This window comes from Podarcis liolepis (assembly GCF_965112155.1).
Source record: "Podarcis liolepis genome assembly, chromosome: 6".
Classification (NCBI taxonomy): domain Eukaryota; kingdom Metazoa; phylum Chordata; class Lepidosauria; order Squamata; family Lacertidae; genus Podarcis; species Podarcis liolepis.
This window is the reverse complement of record NC_139559.1, coordinates 75,525,253-75,548,383: the sequence shown is the minus strand read 5'-3', so window position 1 is coordinate 75,548,383 and position 23,131 is coordinate 75,525,253. Positions and strand designations below refer to the sequence as shown.

General features: G+C 43.3%; 1 protein-coding gene and 1 long non-coding RNA gene across 3 annotated transcripts in view; one reads left to right on the top strand and one right to left on the bottom strand.

The window, feature by feature from the left end:
* The window catches only part of LOC310710414, a 153,884-nt gene extending 142,417 nt beyond the window's left edge, over positions 1-11,467 (bottom strand). Inside the window, exon 1 of the long non-coding RNA XR_014528052.1 lies at positions 10,229-11,467. This is a non-coding gene — a long non-coding RNA (uncharacterized lncRNA). The remainder of the gene's footprint in view (positions 1-10,228) is intronic.
* The window catches only part of LOC310710352 (uncharacterized protein), a 41,258-nt gene that overhangs the window by 7,591 nt on the left and 10,536 nt on the right, over positions 1-23,131 (top strand). The window contains exons 2-4 of one of the 2 annotated variants that reach the window (XM_083511270.1): positions 2,228-2,326; positions 4,524-4,769; positions 6,263-6,329. In XM_083511270.1, coding sequence (XP_083367396.1) covers positions 2,228-2,326; positions 4,524-4,769; positions 6,263-6,329 — 412 coding nt within the window. Of the gene's footprint in view, positions 1-2,227; positions 2,327-4,523; positions 4,770-6,262; positions 6,330-23,131 lie in introns of those variants that run through there. The other variant, XR_014527962.1, reaches the window with a different exon arrangement.

Genomic DNA, 23,131 nt, shown 5'->3' with positions numbered 1-23,131 from the left:
AGGCCCCACTAGCTAAAGTGGTACCTCAGGTTAAGAACGGATTCAGGTTAAGAACAGACCTCCGGAACAAATTAAGTTCGTAACCAGAGGTACCACTGTATATCTGTCTGTCTGTCTGCCTGTCTGTTTATCATTTATTTTTAAAAGACCTTTGACTAAAAGCAATAGGTGCAACTTCATTCACCCACAAAAATAAGCACATTTCATAACTCTGGATAGAGACATTCTTTTGTTGCCACCCACCATCGCTTACCTTGAAAAACCAAGTGGACTTGTGAAGACAAGAAGCAGTAACTGCCAAAGAAGTCAATTCCCCCTCACCCCCCCTCTAAAATGGACTCTAGGCTTGCCATATTTTGAAGAGCAAAAAAGAGGACACATTTGCCGACTTCTACTTTTAACTATGGATCGCTATGACGACTCTCATTTTACATACCGATGCAAAAGAGGACGTGTCCTGGGAAAAGAGGACACATGGCATCCCCAATTAACCTTCCAAAAACAGAACTCTTGTTTTTGCCCGTGGAGCATCTATAGTTACTCCAGTGTCTTAATGAACAATATGGAATTCCAGTCAGTTAACCGGAGCTGGCGAGGATTTTTTCTCTCCATCTATGAGACCTTTAAAAACAAATAAATGGCTGCAATGTAAGTAGCGAAGGAGATAGGGTAACTTCTGCTGCCACAACTCTCACAGCTTTTGAACGCTGCTGTGACCTGCCGTTCAGGGGTGTGAGAGGCTCAAACAAACTTCCCCCCTCCACACAAGGGTTATTTTGTGTCTTCCGTTTGCGGGAATGTAAGGCAGAACTCATCTTAATAATAGGTGTGCAGCAAAGGTTCATAATAGGCTCATGCTTGTGCCGTTTCTTGCTTTGACTTAAGCCACGCTGAACATTATTCCGAAGTGCTTCCCTCCCTGCTCCCCCCCACCTCCACCCCCTGGTATTATTCAGTGGGTAATTATTAGACTTCATGCATAAAATGAATGTGACAGTCCAGACAGATGTATATTGTTGGCTATGTCTCTCTCCTGCTCCCCCCTCGGAGTGACAGCGGCTGAAATTTGCAATGATTACCATGACAAAGGCCAGCGTTTTCAATGTCCTGGAGGTCGCATTCTGACTGTGACATGCCAGCAGCAGCGGTTCATGCAGGCCACAGCCAGCACACAAGCAGAATTTGCCTTTTTAATGCGGTCTCTCTAGGGTACTTGGTTTCACAATTGCCATTGGTTTTTGCAAGCTGCCAGGGTCTGCGGGGTGGGTTTGTATTGAAAAGGACCAGAGCAGCAGTACTCCTGGCTTCCACTAGGGGCTGCTGTTGAACTTCCAAAGCAAGCACCTTTAAAAATAATAATAATATATATATAAAAAAAATTAGAAGAACAAACTGACAGATCATTCTGGTGTCGATCAAGCCTTTCTGATGCAATACATGAAATCTTTTGGATGTACCAGTAATAAATACTTCCTTCAGAAATCTTCATACCCTGTATAGCTGTATGTCATACCCCAAGGAAAAGGAATACTAAGATATTACCTGCAGTGTCTAATTTTTGCTTGAAAACTATGGCGGGCAGGGAAGTGTGTCAGGGTTATTTCCCCATGAATAAAGTTTATCTTTCCCAAACAAATGAATGCAGGCTTTTAATTAATTTCAAAGTGCCTCCCATGACGTCTTTTTAAAAAGTCTAAGGCACTAATACCGTGACTTAAACTTGCATGATAAAGCCGACAAGCTGTTTTTAAAGGCTTAGCCCGTGTTCGGTCTTATCTATAATCTGCACCTTATTGTGTTTACAGGAGAAAAATAACGCCAGTCCTTATTCTTCCCCCCTTCTTTATTTATTTCTTAAAAAGCCTCCCTCAATATGATTTAATCTTGGGTATATATTAAAGATTGCTACCTGGCTTGTGAAGGTGTTTTTGTGTGTGTGACTTTACTGCTGCTTACTTATAAAAGGCATGAAATGGCTTTGACTTTTGTGTGTGTGTGTGTGTGTGTGTGCGTTGTAAAGTTTGGGCTTTCAAAACGCCACCGCGAAATTAATTATAATGACACTACTGAAGACAGCTTGCACTTTGTAACTCGAAGTGAATAGAAAGTGCCTGTACGCTGGTGAACAATGTAATACAGTAATATTAAAGATAACTTGACACCAATTATTTTTGACTGCTTCTTCTTCATCTTCTTCCTCCTGCTCCTCCTCTTCTTCTTCCTTCAGCTCTGCATCCAGGGCTTTATAACGTATGAAGAGTATTTTACAAATCCGAGAGATCTGAGCCCATTGGATAAGGCTAACTGCCAGCAAGGAAAAAACATGGTGCGTATTTCATTTGAATGACTATAGAAAATCAATCTGTAGCAACTCAAAATACCATTTCATTTTATTGAAAATAAAGCCGCGCTTATTACCAAGTGTGACTTGGATATGTTTAATACAGAGGTGTTTTTTAAAAGAACAACAAACACGTAATAGTTAATATTGTTGCCACAGCTGCTACTAGCAAGCAACACACATGCACACAGAATATCTGAGTAATGGCACTCTACAAACTGTGCGATTTTCCCTTTTCTTAAGCTTTGTTATTTCCTCAGGAGCGGTTGCAAAGAGGTCAGTTAATTGTAAGCTCTGACAATGTTTGGGCTCATGACAAGAGCTATCTCTTAATTGTATACCAAGCTGCTGGAGCACTGCAAAGGCTCTCTTTAAAGAATCTTAATAATGAGAGTGTTAATGGGCTGCAGCATTTAATTTACAGTACTGGCGGGGAACCTCTGGGCCCTGGGCCTCATTAGACTTGCAAGACTCCCAAGGGTGGCTTTTTTTTTTGGGGGGGTGAACCACATTCACCTGATGTAAATTTTTACAGGAGCCATTTGTAGTGAAGGGATTGTTTACCTTCTCAATTTTGGAAACGTACGGAATATGGTCCTTTCTCCCCACCCCGCTGATTTATTGATTGCATCTGCAGGTTAAGAATCCCCTCAAATCTGCTGAATACGTAGCGATCTGGGAATTTCATTCTCAAAATACGGAATCCCCTTTGAGGAAGAAGTATGTGTATAATTCCTTTGTAGCCACATGGAATTCGTCATTTTGCTTAGGAAGCTGCAGAGTAGCATCAATGGTGGCATGATCTAGGTGTGAAGAACAAACCCATTTAGATGCTGCCGCCCGTCATTTTTCATATCTGTGGCTTCCCAGAATACAGAAGTTCTCCCCTCAGTGCTGGATTTAGGGTGGTGCCAAATTTTGTCCTTGCTGAGGGCACCGTATTACCAAAGTCCAACCCTGCTCCCCTCATAAGAAGTTAAGGAAACATATGGTACCTCAGAAGAGTGTGTGTTCACAGGGAACCCCGGTAGATGGGTCTAGATGGAAGTCTCTGTCCAAAGCCAAGGTGTAGAGCTGCCTTCAGAGGCTTGCGATCCGAGTGTGATGTGGATGACTAATTATCCTAGCCTCGACCCTGTTCATTCCAGGGAGGCTGAGAGGAATTTACATGCAATGCCGAGCCAAATCCTACCTACATCTGGAATCAATGAAGTTGTGGCCAATTTTAAAACCCCAGAACATTGTCTTGTCCAGTTTGTTGCTAGAAGAGTCTTGCTCCCTGAGTAGGGGTCTCTGTGGGTGTAAAATATGGATATGTTCAGCACTTCCTCAGATGTGGGGGACCTGTGGCTCCCCGGATATTGTTGGACTCCACCAGTTCCAACCAGCAGGGCCAAAAGTCAGGGATGATGGGAGCTGGGAATCCAGAAACAGTTCCGGAATCCAGAAGCAGGAATGAAGAGAACTGTTTATACAGCTCTAAAAAGGTGAAGGTAAAGGACCCCTGACAGTTAACTCCAGTCGCAAACGACTCTGGGGTTGTGGTGCTCATCTCACTTTACTGACTGAGGGAGCCGGCATTTGTCCGCAGACTGTTTTTCTGGGTCATGTGGCCAGCATGACTAAGCTGCTTCTGGCGAACCAGAGCAGTGCACGGAAACGCCATTTACCTTCCTGCCGGAGCAGTACCTATTTATCTACTTGCACTTTGACGTGCTTTCGAACTGCTTGGTTGGCAGGAGCTGGGACCGAGCAACGGGAGCTCACCCTGTCGCGGGGATTTGAACCGCTGACCTTCTGATCGGCAAGCCCAAGAAGCTCAGTGGTTTACCCCACAGCGTCACCCGCGTCCCATTTTTAATTTGGATCTGAGTGATGATGTATCAACAGTATAGTGGTACCTCGGGTTACAGATGCTTCAGGTTACAGACTCTTCTAACCCAGAAATAGTACCTCGGGTTAAGAACTTTGCTTCAGGATGAGAACAGAAATTGCACGGCGGTGGTGCAGCGGCAGCAGGAGGCCCCATTAGCTAAAAAGGTGCTTTGGGTTAAGAACAGTTTCAGGTTAAGAACAGACCTCCAGAACGAATTAAGTTTTTAAGCCAAGGTACCACTGTATGTATATTCTTTGCTTTGAAATAATTACTCCCCTTAGTCTTCCTTTGTGCTTTCTTTCTTAGCACCTCAAACACTTTAGCCCAAATCTGATGGAGGGCTGGTTTGAACATTCATGCTCATCAACTTATGCTCCTCATATGTGGATGAGTCACCCCAAATGGGCTAGTTTTTCCCAACATGGCATCTCTGAGGGAAATCTGGAAATGGCGATGAGAGAAAGGGCCTTCTCTGTAGCAGCCCCCCCATTATGGAATGCACTCCCAAGGGAGGCCCGCCTGACCCAAACCTTGTCATCATTTTGTTGCCAGGTAAACACATTTTGGTTTTCCTGGACATTTGGGTGCTACAAGTGACATTATATTGTTAAATGTGTTCTGCATTCGCTTCCGTGATTTTATCACAATATTTTCTCTTCTTGGTAGTAAATGACTTTGGGACTTTTAAAACTGAGAAGTGAAACAGAAATTTTATAATCCTAAAGCAGTCTTTGCATTGCAGGGAGAACGGTCAGATCTTCTCGTGGCACCTCAAACCTCAGTGCTTTTCAAGTGGAGTCAGTTTGCAGCTGCAACTCATGAGCTGTTCAGTAATCAAACCATGTATCACACGTGAAACTGACCATTATAGTAAAGCAATGAAGACATCTAGAAAGCTAGATGCTGCTAGATCAGCAACACTAAGAGGAGAGTCAAGTAACCAGTGTGCAGTTGTCAGGCTCTAAAGAACTTTGCTGCACAATAGACAATTTATCTGAATTCGCAGCATTAAATGGGAAGTAAACCCAAGGTTAAGTGTTTGTGCTGACATTGCCATTAAACCTCATTTTGCCTTCAAACAAGAAATCCCTGCTTTTTCATGTGCTTTCATAGGGTTGAACAAACTTTGCAGATTTTATTTTATTTTATTTTTTTTAAAACCATTCTGCTCTTGTGCTACTTCTCTTCATGCAATTAGCAGAGCCTCAAACTGGAAACTAAACTTTGGCTCGGTTAGAAGGAAGGTTAAATACAGAAAATTGATAACAAAAATAGCGTAAAAGTTTCCTTTTCCAATGATGATCAGCAGGCAACAACTGGAGTTGTTATGATAGATTTTGACGAGGAAAAAACCGTGAATTATTTTTAGAACTCATTCGGAGAACGAAATGTTGTATAACAGCTTCTGCAACAGGGCAGGAGTGCTGCTGCCTGAAGACAGATGTGTGCTGATCCCACACATCATAAACAACATTATAATGGTGTGTGGTTTGTAGGGAAGGAACGAGTTAGGTGGGTAGGGATAAACTGGCGAGGCTGTGGATTTAGGTTTACTTCTCAGTTCCTACCTCACTTGTAACTTTGCAATGAAAGATTCAGAAATTGGAGCCAATTACCATAATATGTGGTGGTTTGGTGGGAGCATGTTCAACATCAGACAGTTAAAAGGTTTTATTGCTATTAGGAGGTTGTTAATGCTCTTGATAATGTCTCCGGTTGCTTTGTAATGTCTCTTGTTGAAGTATAGAATTCTTTTTATCTTATTACATTATGCAGAAACTTAAATTCAAAAGATATTTGCAGGAACATTTAAAAGAGTGCATCAATCAGTTTCAAAGAAGGGAAAATGTTCTTAGAATAGCTTATAAAAGGATAACTGTCAGTTTCCTTTTGGATGAACAAAGGAACCAACGTTAAAAAAAGGGAGAGAGCACTTTATTGTAAAAGCACAGTGTGCAATTCAATCAATATTCCATATAAATATAAAGGAGAAGAAAGTTCATAATTATCCAATGACTTAAATGTAATTTATGTAATTCTTGCAGAAACAGCAAGGCAGAAAGGAAGAAATCTTCTTACCAACAGTATTCTTTGCCCTTGATGGAATTGGCAGTAAGCGATAACTTATATCTTTCTAATAATGACTTGAATAAATAACACACAGTTATGATTTGTAATAATATCAGTGACGAATGTAACAGCCTTCGTCAAACTATGACAGAACCCCCCCCCCCAATCTTCACCACCGTCTCCTTATTCCACCATTAAAACTTACTCTCTCTTTCATTTCCCCAGCTGTTAACTCCTAAGTGTGTATTTAATCCCTGGAATACGAGGGCCTAAATCCATGACAAAATTAGGGCCAAACCACAATATGTTGTTGCATTTAATGGGCAGTTGCTGTTTTTTAAATGCAAATAGCATCTGGGGTGGGGTGGCTGAAAATGATTAAAATTGCAGTGGACACAGAGTGGAATTTTAACCCTTTTCTCCCCCTGCTACACTCCTCAAGGGGGGAGGGAAAAGCCTCTTTTGAAGCTCATATTTGCTTTGGGATAGCGTGAATCCACATTTGGCTTCCTTTTTTGCACTAGGGCATCAGATCACTAGAATCTGCTCCAGTTGCACAAACCTAAAATTCTGGGAGGTGCTGAGATCCCTTCTGCAAAATACTAAAAGTCTGGAGTGCCGACACTGCTTTTTAAAGCCCATCAGCATCAAAAGAGGGTTGCCATATCTGAGCACAGCAAGGGAAGCTGTTTGTGTAAAGAAACCAAGCTCAGAACCATTTTGGGGTATGGACCTACTTTCCAAGATCTTTAGCTCCCAATCTAGGTGCTTGAATTAAAGTTGTCTGCTTGACTCCAGTCTATGATGGATTGGGAAGCTACCAAAAATCTAGCCTTTGAGAGTACATTGGTAGCAGTCTCTATCCCTCCTTATGAAAGCACTTCCATGTCCGCACAATGCAAGGACAACATTTCCACCCAGTGGCTCATGGGGTGCCACTCTAGAAGTCCTGACCCAGAAAGACTCTCCTCCCTGAAAGAGAGGGGAGGGGTTGTGGTCGGGGCCCGAGCACCGGCTAGCAGGGGGCGTGGCCCCCTGCCGCCTGCTCACCTGGCTGGCGCTCACGCCCCCCCTGGTGGCCACCCAACCAGGTGCCACGGAGGGGGCGTGTTCAGCAGCCTTTTGCTGCAGCGCCAGCCTTCCCCGGCCTCATTCTTCCTTCGCCCCATCACGAAGTGAATAAACCCACTTGTTTCGATCCAATGCCTAAGCCAATACCTTTTCAATTGCTGTAACCAATAAAGTTGTGGCCTTTTCTAGCCCATTAACCTTATATCACGTGTCCTTGTGTCTTTATTTCACTTCGCCGGGGTCGGGTCCTCGAACCACAAGTGTGGTGTAGTGGTTAAGAGTGGTAGTCTCGTAATCTGGGGAACCGGGTTCGCGTCTCCGCTCCTCCACATGCAGCTGCTGGGTGACCTTGGGCCAGTCACACTTCTCTGAAGTCTCTCAGCCCCACTCACCTCACAGAGTGTTTGTTGTGGGGGAGGAAGGGAAAGGAGAATGTTAGCCGCTTTGAGACTCCTTAAAGGGAGTGAAAGGCGGGATATCAAATCCAAACTCTTCTCTTCTCTTCTCTTCTCTTCTCTTCTCTTCTCTTCTCTTCTCTTCAGGGTGAGAGGCTTCTCCTTGAATACTTGCATGTACAAGTAGAATTTGCTATATTGATTTGACCCTGCAGCAACTCAAATGTATTGCGTGAATAAGGGGAAACTGATGCTCTGAACTGACCCTCAAAACATTATATGATGGGGAAGTTACTGCTGGTGTCAAATTTCTTTTGAGTTGCACAGACAGCCAACATAAACACAGTGAAGTGAAGATTGCACACTAATGTTTGATGGAATGTGCCCAGAGTATTTTGGGTTTTTTGTTTAAATGCATTCTGCTACAAAATATTTTGCTACTTTTCTCTAAAACACACACACATTTTGGGCACACTTCCACCAAGTTATGCACTTTAGAATCCCATGAGTTCCCACAGGAAAGAACAAAGCATGTGGTTTAATTTGCTATAAAAACCAATGGGCAGGATTGTGTTTGGAAGCTGTATGTGTGGGTTTTTTTTTTTTTAAAGCCCTACAAAAGCAAATTATACGTTTTGACATTTCCCCCACCAACTTAATTTTGGTACAGATTTTTACTGCATATCTGTGATTTCCATCTATTTATACACTGTAATAATTTCTTTTCCTAAGCCTAGATTTCCATTAAACCTAATGGGATGTTTGCTGAAATGAGCATTCAAATATTCACATGTGGATTTTAGACTCTCTCTCTCTCTCTCTCTCTCACACACACACACACACACACACACACACTCACACTCACACTCACACTCTCTCACACACACCAAAACAAATTCTACACTCCCCTCCCCTTAAGCGCAGGTAGAACATGTAATTGAAATACCAAGGGATTTCCTTTAAAATGCTTTACTTTTTTTTTTTTTTGCAAACAATGTCACAAAATGCACCAAGGGCCTGACCCAGCCATATATAAACACTTTAAATGAAAGAGTTAAGCACACACTTAAAGATCTCCCTGTGGGATTTTAATAGGCTTAACCTGGCTGAGTTCTGCCCTCAATCAATGTGTAATTGTGTGTGTGTGTGCATTTAAAAAAACAATATTTTTTCCTAACAGGTTTTGCACATTTTAAAAACAAAAATCACTAGTTAATGTTTCTGCTGCAAATAGCATTTCATGTGACATGACTCTGATGGTTAGCTTTCTTGCAACAAATGCATTTGTTCATGTTTAAACTATAGTTCTTTCATGTTTGTTTTTCTACTTTCCCCAGTAGGATGACCAACAGTCCTATGAAATGTAATAGAATGCAGGCTGCCCAATCCTATACATGTCTACTCGGAAGTAATTCGCACTGAATTCCCTGGCACTTACTCCAGGTGTGTGTAGAATTGCAGCTGCGGTAATTTTACTTAACTATCTTCATTTCACTTTCTCCTCTGCAGCCTGCATGCAGATTTCTGATCTCTGTTGTCTTTAAACAGGTACAATTGCCCCACACCCCTCAGAGGAATTGAGAAGTGATTTCCTTAAAAAAAAAAAAAGCTTCATAAGTTATTGATACTCCCCTCCCCCCCCCCAGAAAGCAATAATTCACAGGCCGTAAGTTCATGAATTGTACACATCTGTACAGATTCAGAAAATAAAGGTAGTTACCATAGCAACGGCCACATAGTATGGAACATGCTTGTGAAATTCAGAGCTTCATATTAAGGGCACCCGTCTGTTACATGCCCTCTCCCGCTCACATTACATGAATTTGTGCCTTGCTACAGTGTTTTTCTATGCAGTCTTTTTAGCATTTGTGTGTATCTTTAATTATAGCTTTTCCTCTGCCTTCCTTTGTTCTAAATTACACTCTTATCGCTTGGATTTTGTATTGTGTAATTTTAAAATCAAAAGCATATAATCACAGAGCTTTAATGATGATGAAAGAATGCAGACAGCCCTGGAAAGACCTTGCACTCTTGCAACTGGAATCTGACTGAGCTCCCCCTGTGAAAAGCATCCGTTCCTCTCTGCTCCTCTCATCTGATTGAAAGCTTTCATTCCCAGCTATGTCCCGGCTTCCTGTCCTGCCCTGTTCTTCTCGTTGAAAAGGGGCAGGAGAAGCGGCGGGGATAAACAGCTTGGCCGTTCTCAGCAAATGCACATCTCTTGGGGGAACAGATGCCATTGCATAAAGGACTGAGAACTGATCATTGTTCCTTTCTCGTTAATACTTGTGGCATTTGCTGCATGATGATGATAACAGAATCATGGAATCTTAGAGTTGGAAGGGACCCCAAGGCGCATCTAGTCCAACCCCCTGCAATACAGGAATCTCAGCTAAAGCATCCATGACAGATGGCCTCTGTTTAAAAACCGCCAAGGAAGGAGACTCCACCACCTCTCATGGGAGTCTGTTCCACTGCTGAACAGCTCTTACTGTCAGAAAGTTTTTCCGAATGTTTAGTCGGAATCTCCTTTCTTGCAACTTGGAGCCATTGGTTTGAGTCCTACCCTCCAGAGCAGGAGAAAACAAGCATGCGCCCTCCTCCATGTGACAGCCCTTGAGATATTTGAAGATGGCTATCATATCTCCTCTCAGTCTCCTCTTTTCCAGGCTAAACATACCCAGCTCCTTCAAGTGCTCCTCATAAAGTTTTGTTTCGAAACCCTTGATCATCTTGGTTGCCCTTCTTTTCACATGTTCCAGCTTGTCAACATCCTTCTTAAATTGTGGTGCCCAGAACTGGACACAGTATTCCAAATGTGGCCTGGCTTAGGCAGAATAGAGTGGAACTATTACTTCCCTTGATCTGGAGACTATACTTCTGTTGTTGCAGCCTAGAAAAGCATTAGCTTTTGTTGTTGTTGCTGCATTACACTGTTGACTCATGTGAAGCTTGTGGTCCACCAAGACCCCTTGATCCTTTTCACTTGTACTGCTGTAAGCCAAATGTCCCTCACCCTATATTTGTGCATCTGGTTCTTCCAGCCTAAGTGCAGAACCTTGCATTTGTCCCTACTGAAATACAGTTTGTTAGCTTGCACCCAGTTCTCCAATCTGTTAAGGTTATCTTGAATTCTGATTTTGTTTTCTGCAGCATTAGCTACCCCTCTCAGTTTGGTGTCACCTGCAAATTGGATAAGCATCCCCTCAATTCCTTCATCCAAGTCATTTATAAAGACGTTGAACAACAACGGGCCCAGGACAGAACCCTGTGGCACTCCATTTTTTCCCAGGATGACGAAGAACCATTAATGAGTGCTCTTTGGGTTTGGTCAGTCAACCAGCCACAATCCACCTACCTCATTCAACCCATATTTTACCAGCTTCCCCACAAGAGTATAATGGGGTACTTTGTCAAAAGCCTTACTGAAATCAAGATACACTATGTCCACAGCATTTCCCCGATCCACCAAGTTTGTAATTCCATTGAAAAAAATAAATTAGATTGGTCTGGCAAGACTTATTTTTGAGAAACCCATGCTGGGTCTTAGTAATCATGCATCCTTTTCTAAATGTTCACAGACCGACTGTTGAATTATCTGTTCTAGGACCTTCCCTAGATGTCAAGCTCACCAGTCGGTAGTTATCTGGGTCTTCCTTTTTCCCATTTTTGGAGAGGGGGACAATATTTGCCTGCCTCTAGTCTGTAGGGACCTCACCTGTTCTCCAAGAATTCTCAAAGGTAACAAAGGCTCTGAAACTACACCAGCAAGCTCCTTTAGTACCCTTGGATATTGCCCATCAGGCTTTGGAGATTTGAATTCATTTAAAGTAGCTTACTACCTCTTTTCCTATCTTGGGCTGCAGATCCCTCCCTACATCAATTAATCTCTTATCACCAGGTTGGGTATTGCTTTCTTTTTGGGTGAAGATAGAGGCAAACTAGGTGTTGAGTAGTTCCGCCTTTTCTCTGTCACCCAAGAGCATTTCTCCATGTTCACCATACAGAGGACCTACCACTTGCTTGTTCTTCCTCTTACTTCGAACATAGCCGAAGAAACCCCATTCATTATTGTTCATTGGTTCTAGTTAATTTCCTCCCAGATCCGGTTATGCCACTAGCCTTGAGGGAAAGGAGCACAAGTCTCCCATATATTTAACCATTTTATAAAAGAGGGAATTTCCAGCAGGTTCTGTTTGCAATGGAATCCATGCTGGCTGAGTCTCTGCCATTGTTTGCTAGTAAAGTTAATATTCTCCGTCTAAAGATTCCTACCGCCTGAAGTTGAGGTGTTAACTCTAAAGATTCGTCCTAAAAGGCACTCGGAGCCTGTCAGAGATTAAAAAGGTCAAAGAAGGAGTTCTAGAAAATAATGAAGTGTTTACATGGAGTCTCCTAGTTTTACATGCAGCAGGATGACACAGAAAGTAGGAAATGCTTGTAATTGGCCTACAGAAAAGGCTCTCCTGTTCCCTCTGACCTGTAACATCATCTTTTTTCATAGCTCTTCTCACCTCTAAATTAATATCTGCCACAATAGACTGATCCTCTCGTATGGCTTTCTCTCATTTTGTATTTTGCTAAACCAATCTCCCTGCCCCATGATGAACTTAAAAGCCAAGGCCAGATTTTGTGTGACAATACCATACCCTACAACATTTCTCTGATGAAAATAGGGACGTCCTATTCAATAATAATAATAATAATAGTAATAGTAATTTTATTTTTTATATCCCACCCATCTGACTGGGTTCCCCAGCCACTGTGGTGGCTCCCAACATATATAAAAACACAATAAAACATTAAAAAACCTTCCCTATATGGGGCTGCCTTCAGATGTCATCTATAGGTTGTATACTTACTTATCTCCTTGACTCAGAAGTTTCATAACTCCATACCCTCCAACAGTCCTCCAATGAAAATAGGGACATCCTAAGGAAAAGTGGGACTTTCCGGGATCAAATCAGAAACCAGAATTGCTTCTGTAAATCCAGGACTGTCCTTGAAAATAGGGACACTTGGAGGGTCTGCAATACAGGCTTCAATGCTGAGAGGGGCCTATATTGTTGTGCCTCAGAGAGCTGTAGGGAAAATCTTTGCATTCAAAGGCATAATTTCTAGAAATGGAGAGCAGATGGCAATCCCCAAGTCTAACTGGAAATGTCATCTGTCTCCAGTTGTCGGCAGTGCATATAAATAGCACAATTTTGCCCCAAAACCTCAACGACTTTGGATTTTATGTCAGTGGGTAGAATGGGACAATATAGCTTAGATGCGTCTCTGTCCAAACCTTGTACTCCACTTAGGAATAGGGACGTGGGGGGGGGGGTTCATTCTGCTTCCAATAAAACCTATATTATTTTTCTCACTATCCATGGAGGATGAAATCAATACCATTAACTTCAATGCATTTCAATAAAAGGGAAGCATCTAAAGCCATGCAGAAAATTCGGTAACAACTATTTCGGTAACATTTGTGGATTAAAGAAGAAGAAGAAGCATGATTTCAACTACTGCTCATATTCACTTACGTAATTTCTATTCCTGGCCCTGAAAACACATGCAAATTGTGGCAATTTCTCCTCCCATTTCCATTTCTGACAGAATTCTCTGGCACCCTCAGTTAATAATGGGTGCATCATCCAATTTTTGATCTGTGTTGCTTTCATGGTGTTGTTCCACAAGTCTATCCTCCCCCTTTTCCAAATTTTTATTTTTATTTTTAAAAATCAGTTTAAAAATTCACATTTCAGCATGCATTTTAAACATCTTTTCTCTCAAAACACGCAGCCCATGAAAAGACAATAATCAGTATTTCAAATAACCAACTAAACAAAACTCAGAGATCACCAACTGCTTCCAGATATGGCAAAAGAGATAGTGACTCAAAAGCATGTTGTCTGTGAATAAATTTAAATGTAGAAAATGTCAGAAAGATTGGCAACTTCCTGAAATCCGAAGAAATAATTTTGCTGTCCTTCCGTAAAATAATCAGAACAGTGTTCAAGAAAATATAAATAAGTCAGGTCCATTAATTTCAATGGGACTGAGTAAAGCTTAGTTGAATGTGCATTCTCAGCACTTGCTGGCTCCCAAACCAATACAGTGGAACCTCTACTTATGGACGGAATCAGTTCCGGAGGTCCGTCTGTAAGTCAGTACTGTTTTGCTGGTAGAAGTGCCATTGTGCGCAGGTGCATTTGGTGGCTGCGCGCTTCTGCGCATGGACAAATGGCAGATGCCACTTCTGCATGTGTGCGAATCATGGCAAACCCGGTATTTACTTCCGGGTTTGCCGCGGTCGCAACTTGGATCGGGCCCAAGTAGAGGCGGTCGTAAGTAGAGGTTCTACTGTAGATCTAGAAAATCAGTTTTTTTCCAAGAGTGCCTGGTTCTGGTCTGCAACCACCAGCTCAAGAACTTTTCCCAAGAAGCTGCAATTAGCAACTGGCCGATCCTTACTTAGATTTTCCAAATCCAGGGAATTTCTTGAGGAGGTTTTTTATTTTATTTTAACCATTGCCTCCTTCAAGCAGACAGGGACCCCCTGCTCTGGCAAAGGAGGCATTAATCACCTCTCTGGCCTCGAGCCTTACTAACCGAAACTCATCCAACATAACAGATTCTTTTTCAGAGACCACTGGAATCAAGAGTATGAGTGGCCTTTGGGGCTTTGAATCAGACTCTTCCTTCTATACTGGTTTTGACAGTGCTATAAGAAAATCAGAGAGGGAAAAAGGAGACTACGAAGAGAAGTATGTGTAGAAGAGAACATGGAATTGGCAGGAGATGAATAGTAAGGAAGCCCATTGCTGTGTTGGGTGGTCTCAGTAGCATAGAAACTGGGCGATCACTTATTTTCTTTTCAAAACTCCTGAAGAATATATAGGATCTGAAATTGCAGGGAGATTATTGCCTATATAAATGAGATTCTCATCTGAGGTATCGTAGAAGTGGCTGGGTGGCGGGTAGGAAAACCACCCTTAACAATCGTACTTCTCAACCTTTTTTTTTTGTTTTTTTGTTGGGGCGCTTTGATAGCATTAGCAAAAAATTTAAGAGCTCCTCATTTTCAGCTTCTATTCACATCCAGCACATACTGGATTTTAAAAATGTAATTTGAACAAAAAAAGAGAAGTGTTGCTAAGCAACAGCCTCATTCAAGTTGGTATCTCAGTCAGAATTTGGGGGCCATCTTGAGGAACTTGTCTCTCTCTCTATATATATAAAAGTTGGGGAGGAGGAAAGGATTGCAGTTCATCGAAATGGGGCATTTGCGAAAAGCGGAATAGTTCAGATGAGCCAGAGGCAGTTCATGTGGTATTTGATCCAGGCTTGATTTAAATATCAGGTTCGATGTGTAAATTCAGCACGGCTCAAGGGTTGTTTTTCTTGAAGTGAAGGTGTTACGCAGAATGGATGGTGTCCTTTTTGTTCTTTACAAAGAAATCTGTAGCAAAGTGTGTATGCTGAATTTCCTTCAAAGTGCAATAGCTCTGTGGCGAAATTGAAGCATTACTCAGCAACTACTAGCAAGTATGGAACGTTTAAATAGGTGTAGCTCTTATCTGAAGTTTCAGGTAGGGTTGCCATATTTCCCGGACATAGCCAGAATATTGGGGTTTGTAGCAGTGTCTGGGCAGAAATTGGCCCAAATGTCTAGGGAAGTCTGGATGGATGGTTTTGCCAATTTTTCATTAAAATAGCTCAAAAACGTCATTTTGTAATGGGATTTTGCACAATAAAAATGCTTTGGGCAAAACTAAACAACTTTGCTGTTAAGTTGTGGGTGAACATATCAGATGACACAGCAATTCTTCAAACAGCTCTTGTTTATTCACAGGCCAGAACAGAACTGAACTGAAGGGTTCAGCCAGCCTGCTTATATAGAGCTCCAGTACAACGCAACTGTAACCATTTTCTGTAACTATCCAATCACTGAACGTCACTTTCAATCCCCTATTTGCATATGTGGACCTGAGTAAAAACTATCTACAGTATCCCCCTGCTGGCCCAGCGTGAGAACTTCAGTACGTAACATTTGCCAATATGGCAACCCTATTTCAGGGATCATCACCGACTGGGATTGTGGAAATCTCAAAACCTACTCGTTTGTTAAACGTTGTTCCCTAAAATAGTACCACCTTTTAGGGAGCCCTTCCCCCCAAAAGAAAAACATGGGCAAAGGAAAATTATAACTACCAAATTGTAGGTGGTTTATTTTTTATTTTAGGAAGTATATGAGTATGCTTAGTTGTATAGGAGAAAGGGGGAAGTTCTGTGTGTAAAAGAGAGAAAGTAATTCGTTTCATAATAAAAGTGGCTGATTTAACGTTACATTAAATTTTACAAAGTATATAGTGATTTCCTTTTTATTCAGTGAACTATCAAGGATCTTATGCCTTCCCTCAGAAGCTTCTGGGAATGTTGTGGGCATTGTTGGAGTAGCAAACTCTTGCTTAAAATTGGCTAATGTATAAAAATACATTTATAGATGGGATTTTCTGGGGGGTTTTAACCACTAAGCAACCTCTTTGGACACACATACGTGCACACTGTTACTGAAGGAGTCCAGAGCATGTCATTCCACGCTGTCATCCCCATAGTTGAAGAATAGCAGCAGGGAGCCTGGGGAACAATACATCAGAAACACAATATGAAATGTTATCTGTGATATGAAATGTCACAGTGAAAACATGAAGGTTAGGCCTTTGTGCCCAAGCTACGTTGTGACTTCGAGTAATTTTCAACTTCATTTAAGCCCTGTTGCTCTTTCCAGCAATGGTCACTGCCTGTGCTTGATCAAAGATGTGGAGAAAATAATCCAGTGCTTAATTGGTTGGACATCCCCCTCTCTTTTTTAGACATTTCCTGCAGAATAGCCTGGTGCTTCTCAAGAACAGAACCCAGAACAGAATAGTACAAGTGTAATAGGCTAGGGGGAATGATCCCCGTACACAACAGTGTTGTTTCCTGGAAAGAAATGTCAAGAGGACCACAAGGTCAGGCTTCCTTTTGCATGCCACCTCCACCCTCATCTGGTGCACCTAGCAGGAAGGTCCATCTCCACAGGTTCCTATGCTCCTCCTTGGCTTCTGCTGTCTGACTGAAATCTGGGGAAAAGGCAATAGTTTCCACCAGGCTGGACAGTCCTTATTTCATTATTTTTTGGCTAATACTCAGCTTGCATCACTCCACACACTTTTCCTTATGCAAATCAGAGAAGAGCTGAGCCCAAACGACTTGCTCCTTTTGTGACCCCCCCCCCCCCCAGTTTCTTCCTTTCCTACTGTGTTCATTTCACATTGGCCTGGCAATGAAATTATGCAACTACTTCAGGCATCGGTACATAGTATCACCATGTTTATATCAGATTACCTTTTGGGCTGTGTAGAATGATTATCACATTGCTGTGGTTACAAAATTTATAGTCATCCATGAGGAAGCTCTTGATTCTGGGCAGCAGTGATTGCTCCCAATGGTGACTCTAGTTTTTGGGGAGGTGTCATAGCATTGTCAGGCAAGGGATATTCATAGTGAGGAATTAACAATTTATTGTTAAAAGTACGCCTGTGATGGCCTGGGATTCGGACTCAGAGGCTGAAGCTGAGGGATCCCAGCCTGCACAGGAGTCCCCGCCTCCAGAACCAGCTGAGCCGGGGCTGGGGCTTGAGCCTGAAGGGTCCTCACCTGTGCTGGATCCTCAGGTGCAGGCACCAGCTGAGTCTGCTCTGGCCCCTGAGGTGATGGAGGACCCATTGCCCATCAGGGGAAGAGGAGGTTGCCTCTGGATCCGGTAAGCCTCTCCTGAGTTGCAGAGGCTCAGGGCAGAGAGGCGGAGGGAACTAAGTTCCTGCAGGAGGAGTGCTCGCCTCCAGGCCAGGAGAGGTGAGTCACCTGTGGACTGGGGCCGCCCTATGCTCAGCCCCAGTCCCAGATTGTGGGAGCAACATTGTTGGTAACCTGTTCCTGCCAGCACCCTGTCCTGCTCTTCTGCCAGAGTTCCTGACCTTGCCTGACTCCTTGCCTTGGGCCCCGCTTTAGCCTTGACAGACAGCCTCCACACCACACCCTGAACTGGACATGGACCTTGCCACACAGTACCCCCCCCCCCGGGACCAGCACAACACCTATCCATCAGTTCTGTTTCTCTCAACTACTCCCAGGTGTGCACCGGATGAGTGTCAGGGACCACTGGGTGAAGAGGAGTGGTGAGAGCCGCCAGCCCAAGAGCCCCCCAGGGATGGCTTGGATTGGCTGGATGAAGAAGACTGCTGGGAGCCTGTCTCTCAAGAGCCCCCCCCCCAGGGAAGGCTCTAAAGGTGACATCTTAGCCTGGAGCCTGGTGGTGGGACACTGAGGAGCAGTCAGCAGAAGGGATGAGCTGGGCGCTGATAGAAGTAGGAGACTTGGGTGATCAAGGGGGGTCAGGAGAAGGAGGGCCTTGGAAACCGAGAGTCACAGCCTATGCACAGCCCCAGTCCTACTGACTCTGCTCCCCCTCTTACCCCCCACCCCAGGAGGTTGCTGCACGTTTCTGAGCAATGTGCCAAGCAGGCCCAGAGGAGGAGCCCGCCCCTCGATGCAGCCTTCCAGAATGAGAGGCTAAAGGGGATAGAGCTTAGTTTCAACAACACCTTTGTTGAGTTAGGACGAACCAGGGACATTGCTGTATTGTTGTTTTTCTGCTAATAAAAAAGAAGACATTCTGTGCCTTCTCGGTGTGTGCCTGCCCTGTGGATGACCTGGTTTGTTGGCAGCTCCTTGACAGTTGCAGCATCAGTGAGGTCCTGCCCCCAACTTCATCTTATGTATCTCCCCCACCCGAGCTGTGTGGAAGCAGGTGAAGACTCCACCTACATGTAGCCTGTTTCTGCTCCTCTCTTTTCAATCCTCTCCTGGACCTGGGAGACAGTGGAGCAGGAGAGATGGGGACAGGTGGTGGTGGTGTAGAAGCTGTTGACTCTACACTAGCCTGACCTACCCCTTCCTTCCTGCACCTGTTCTTCACTCTCCAATCTTGCAGCTTCTCCTGCTTGTGACTCTCATCTCCTGGCTGTTGCAGGCTCCCCCAGATCACCGATCCTTTCTTCCAATACCCCCCTTCTCATCTCCCCGTTTCCATGTTCTGTGCTGTCCCTGAACCTGCTCTGGAGGGTCAGGGGAATCCCAGAACAGATTTAGGGGGCTCATAGAAGAGGGGGGAGAAGGGGAGAGCATTCCATTGTGCACAGAGAGATCCTTGAGTCCAAAGAATGGTCTCATCAGTGCTAGGTGGAATTCAACCCTTAGTAAATTTTAGAAAGGCTTCGCGCTTAATGTAATTTCATAACCTTTGAGGAATGCTGGTTTAGAGTGTGCTCTTTCTTTTTAATGTTAGTATCGCTAAGCCAAGCTATAGCACAGTAAAGGAAGCCTGCCCTCTTTCTGGCAGCCTCTGGCCATTGAAAGCACAACTTTAATGAAGCTCAGATAGTTTGATACAAGGGATCCAATTTTATTGCCCTCTCGCTCAAGAACTCTCACCGAACTCAGCCTCTTTCAAACAATAACACATTACAGCACATTATAGGCTGCACAATGCATTACATAAATACAAACAAAATTGCAACTCACACCATAAAACTGTCACCGAGGCCCCCCTCTTTCCTTCTTTCTCCTCCCCCCCCTTTTGGCTAACTAACAGGTATTCATTGGGTTGGGAAGATTTATAAAAACGGGTAATCACATTCAACAGAGAGGCAGCCTTGAAAGAAAAGTTAATCTTTGCAATACAGTGGTTAAAAAAGAAAGAAAGGAAAAAGTGACCAGACCTCGCAGATGCTTAGAAAGAAACTAATTAAAATTCTGCAGCGTCTCTGCTTTGTAATGGGGGTGGTGCGGGGATAGGGGAAAGAGAGTAACATCCTTGTGTGGTTTGGCTTGCCAATTCATTTGCTGAAACAATTATACAATGCAAATATTTATGAAGCACTGTATAGGTTGTAATCTTTATTTCAAAACAAACATTGCCTTTCAGTGTAGCTCCTTAATGCTATATGAAGGGGGTTTTTTTTGGGGGGGGCGGGTGGGTCTGGTGTGTGTGTGTGATCTCATTTCAAGCGATGAGCTTCCAGGGATGAATGCTGAGGCTCAGAAAATTACATCAGCTGCTAAATCTCTGGATACATTCATGCAGGCTGGTGGCTCCCATCCAACAATGCACTGCATTGGACTTTGCTTTTAAATCAGCAACTATGGCTGCCTAGGGGGCGGACTTTGGCCTTTCAGATTTCAGCGGCATCCTGTGCGAGGCCAACATTTGGCACCTCCCGCCTTCCGTTCTGCTCAATTCGCTACGTCATAGTTGCACCCTTCCTTTGGCTCAGCGCCCAGTGTGGACGGAAATGGTTGTGCTGCCTTAGACCCACCTCTGCCTTCGATGCCCACTGAAGTCCATTGACAAAACCCACTTTAATGGAGCTGGATGGTCTCCTATATCATATTTCCATTGTGCCTCTTTGTGGTAGCTCCAGCGCAACCTGGCTGCGTTAGGCTTGCGATGGATTTCTCAGTGGTTTGTGTCTGAATGCTGAGATGCTACTCCTCAAGTCTTCTTGCTATCCCCAAACACAGTGCTGAAAGAGCGGCTGTTTGTTTGTTCTCTGGAATGAGTCCTGGCATCTGCAGCAATTCAAGACTGCTGTCTTTCTGAGGCTGCGTTCTGACAATAAACATTTCAGATACTTGAAGATGGTGTGATAGAGTCATTATGATATCCTTTAAAGCAAGCTTTGCAGGGGTTTGGCTTTTGTTTAGGAACCAGTTGGGTTTGCCTGCCAAGAGAGACCTTTACTGAAGAGGGAAAGATCCTGTGAGTTCCGGAGAGTTCCAGAATGCCATTCCGGAGAGTTCCAGCTGAGAGAAGGCCCTGGGCAAATCTACTATGAAACTAATGAGGCTTAAGCTTGAGGACCCCTAATCCTGTAGGGGCTCCAGAAGCGAATTTTCTTAGAAACTTGGGGTCTAGTAGACCCAATTTGAGTCACACGGCTCAAATTGATTAATTTTGTTGTAGTAGTATATGTTTCAGCAATCCCAAAGTTTGAGAGTCAGTAGCACAGATGCTGCAAAGGTGGAGTGTCGCGGTAAGTTATCAGTTCAAAGAATATTTGCGCCTTAGGAAATCCCAAAACACAGAAGAAAATGCACCATCTAAAATTCAATGTGTGGCTTATTGGTGAGCAACTTTAATTAGGTTACATTAGATAATATCAAACGAGAAGGTAAGCTGTTGTGAACAGCAGACTGAGATGCTTTTGGGAGCCAAGGATCTCCTGAAGGGAAGAGTTTTGAGAGCCAAGGATAGCTGTCGAAAAGTGTTTCCAACAGACCCAGCTTTTCTTAAAGGCAGCATCTTGTTCACATTAATCTGAATATATTTAATTTGCCTTCCCCTCTTTCCCCCAGGGTGCTATTGATAATATCTTAGTGTGCAAGGATCTCTTTTGTATGCCATCCCTTTGTGTTTGCAGGGAGCATTTCTTCCCCTCAGCTGTATTGTGGAATGGACAAAAACTATTATAGTGCTGACTGGTTCTTTCCCCCCTTTTACTTCATTTCCACTGAGTCAGGCAGTTTTCTTGGTTTCTTCTTTCCCTATTCATAGGATTGCTCCTGTGATACTTTTTTGTCTGTTGTGATATCTTGAAAAAGCCAATTTATGATGCAATGCTTAATATATACATTGATACACGTAGAATAAGGAAAAAACAACAACCCAACCTATCAGCAATATGTGGTAACGACTAATTAATAGGTTATCAGATAACATGTTAAGTTACAAATGTGGCATTCTTCGTTGCAACTCAGGATTATCTTCATTATCCATAGAGATATAATGCTTTAATGACCATAAATCTATTTGAATACCATGTTTATGTAACATACACATTGCGCCCGAAACCTTGAAAACATATTCAGACTGCATTACCTTACTTGTTGCATTATTGCCCTACCATCTTTTTTAAAATCCTCAGAAAAAATGGAACAACAAATATGGCTTTGCTAAATCAAAGGTTCTTTCACAGCATTAGCTAAGTCCTGCTAACAGCAGACCCCCTTTGTTCCTGATGTAGATCTTCACCTATCCTTTCCTGCTGGGAGGGCATTTTGGGGTTTGCCTCAGTGTCTTGGGCAGGCCTTAAAGACCTACATTGGCTCCCAGTATGCTTCCGAGCACAATTCAAAGTGTTGGTGCTGACCTTTAAAGCCCTAAACGGCCTCAGCCCAGTATACCTGAAGGAGCATCTCCACCCCCATCGTTCAGCCCAGACACTGAGGTTCAGTGCCAGGGGCCTTCTGGCGGTTCCCTCACTGAGAGAAGTGAGGTTTCAGGTAACCAGGCAGTGGCGCCCACCCTGTGGAATGCCCTCCCATCAGATGTCAAGGAAATAAACAACTATTTGACATCTGAAGACATCTGAAGGGGAAGTTTTTAATGGTTGATGTTTTATCGTGTTTTTAATATTCTGTTAGTAGCTGCCCAGAATGGCTGGGGAAACCCAGCCAGATGGGCGTGGGGTATATATATAAATATAACAACAACAACAACAACAACAATTCAATGAAATTTGTTGCAACTACTTACCCTTACCCCTGCATCGCATGGGGTCAGCTGTCCAAAGAGCAGATTAAAATTAAAAAAAATGATGCTAGCACAAGGCTTTTACTTCGCCCAAGCAGGCCTTCAGATCCCAGCTGCTGTGGCAAACACAATGCTTTAAGCCTTAAGACTGATTTGCCTTCTGTTAAGACCATACTCTGGTGGCACAATGGGTCAGTTGCTTGTGGCTGTTAACCACAAGGTTGGTGGTTCGAGCCCAGCCAGAGATGAATGTGGGAAGATTCCTGCATTGCAGGGGGTTGGATTAGATAGATGACTCTCAAAGGTCTCTTCAAATTCTACCATTCTACGATTCATTTATATTCAGGTATCTAATATACATGGGAATAACCAATACTATACTAACAGAGACTAGCATGCCCTATGCACACTGAAATCCGAAAGAAGCCAAAATAAGGTACCTCTCTTGTGCATTTTCATTACACTGCACTCGTATTGGGTGATTATCAGGCAGCATTTCCATCCCTGCTGCTAAATGCCTGCTTTTATCCAGCATATTTGTTCTGCACAAACTATATTACTTTAATCTTTTTCTTCTTTTAGTGAAGTAATCAAAGAGCACAGATGGAAAACAAAGTGGTGGTAATCGGCTATCACTTCCCGTAGGTACAGAACAAATAGGGTCAAGTAGGATGATTAATAGTTTCTGAAACATAACATTATTAGCAGAGCTTGTAAAGATTCCACATGCAATGTTTTGTTTTTAAAATAAG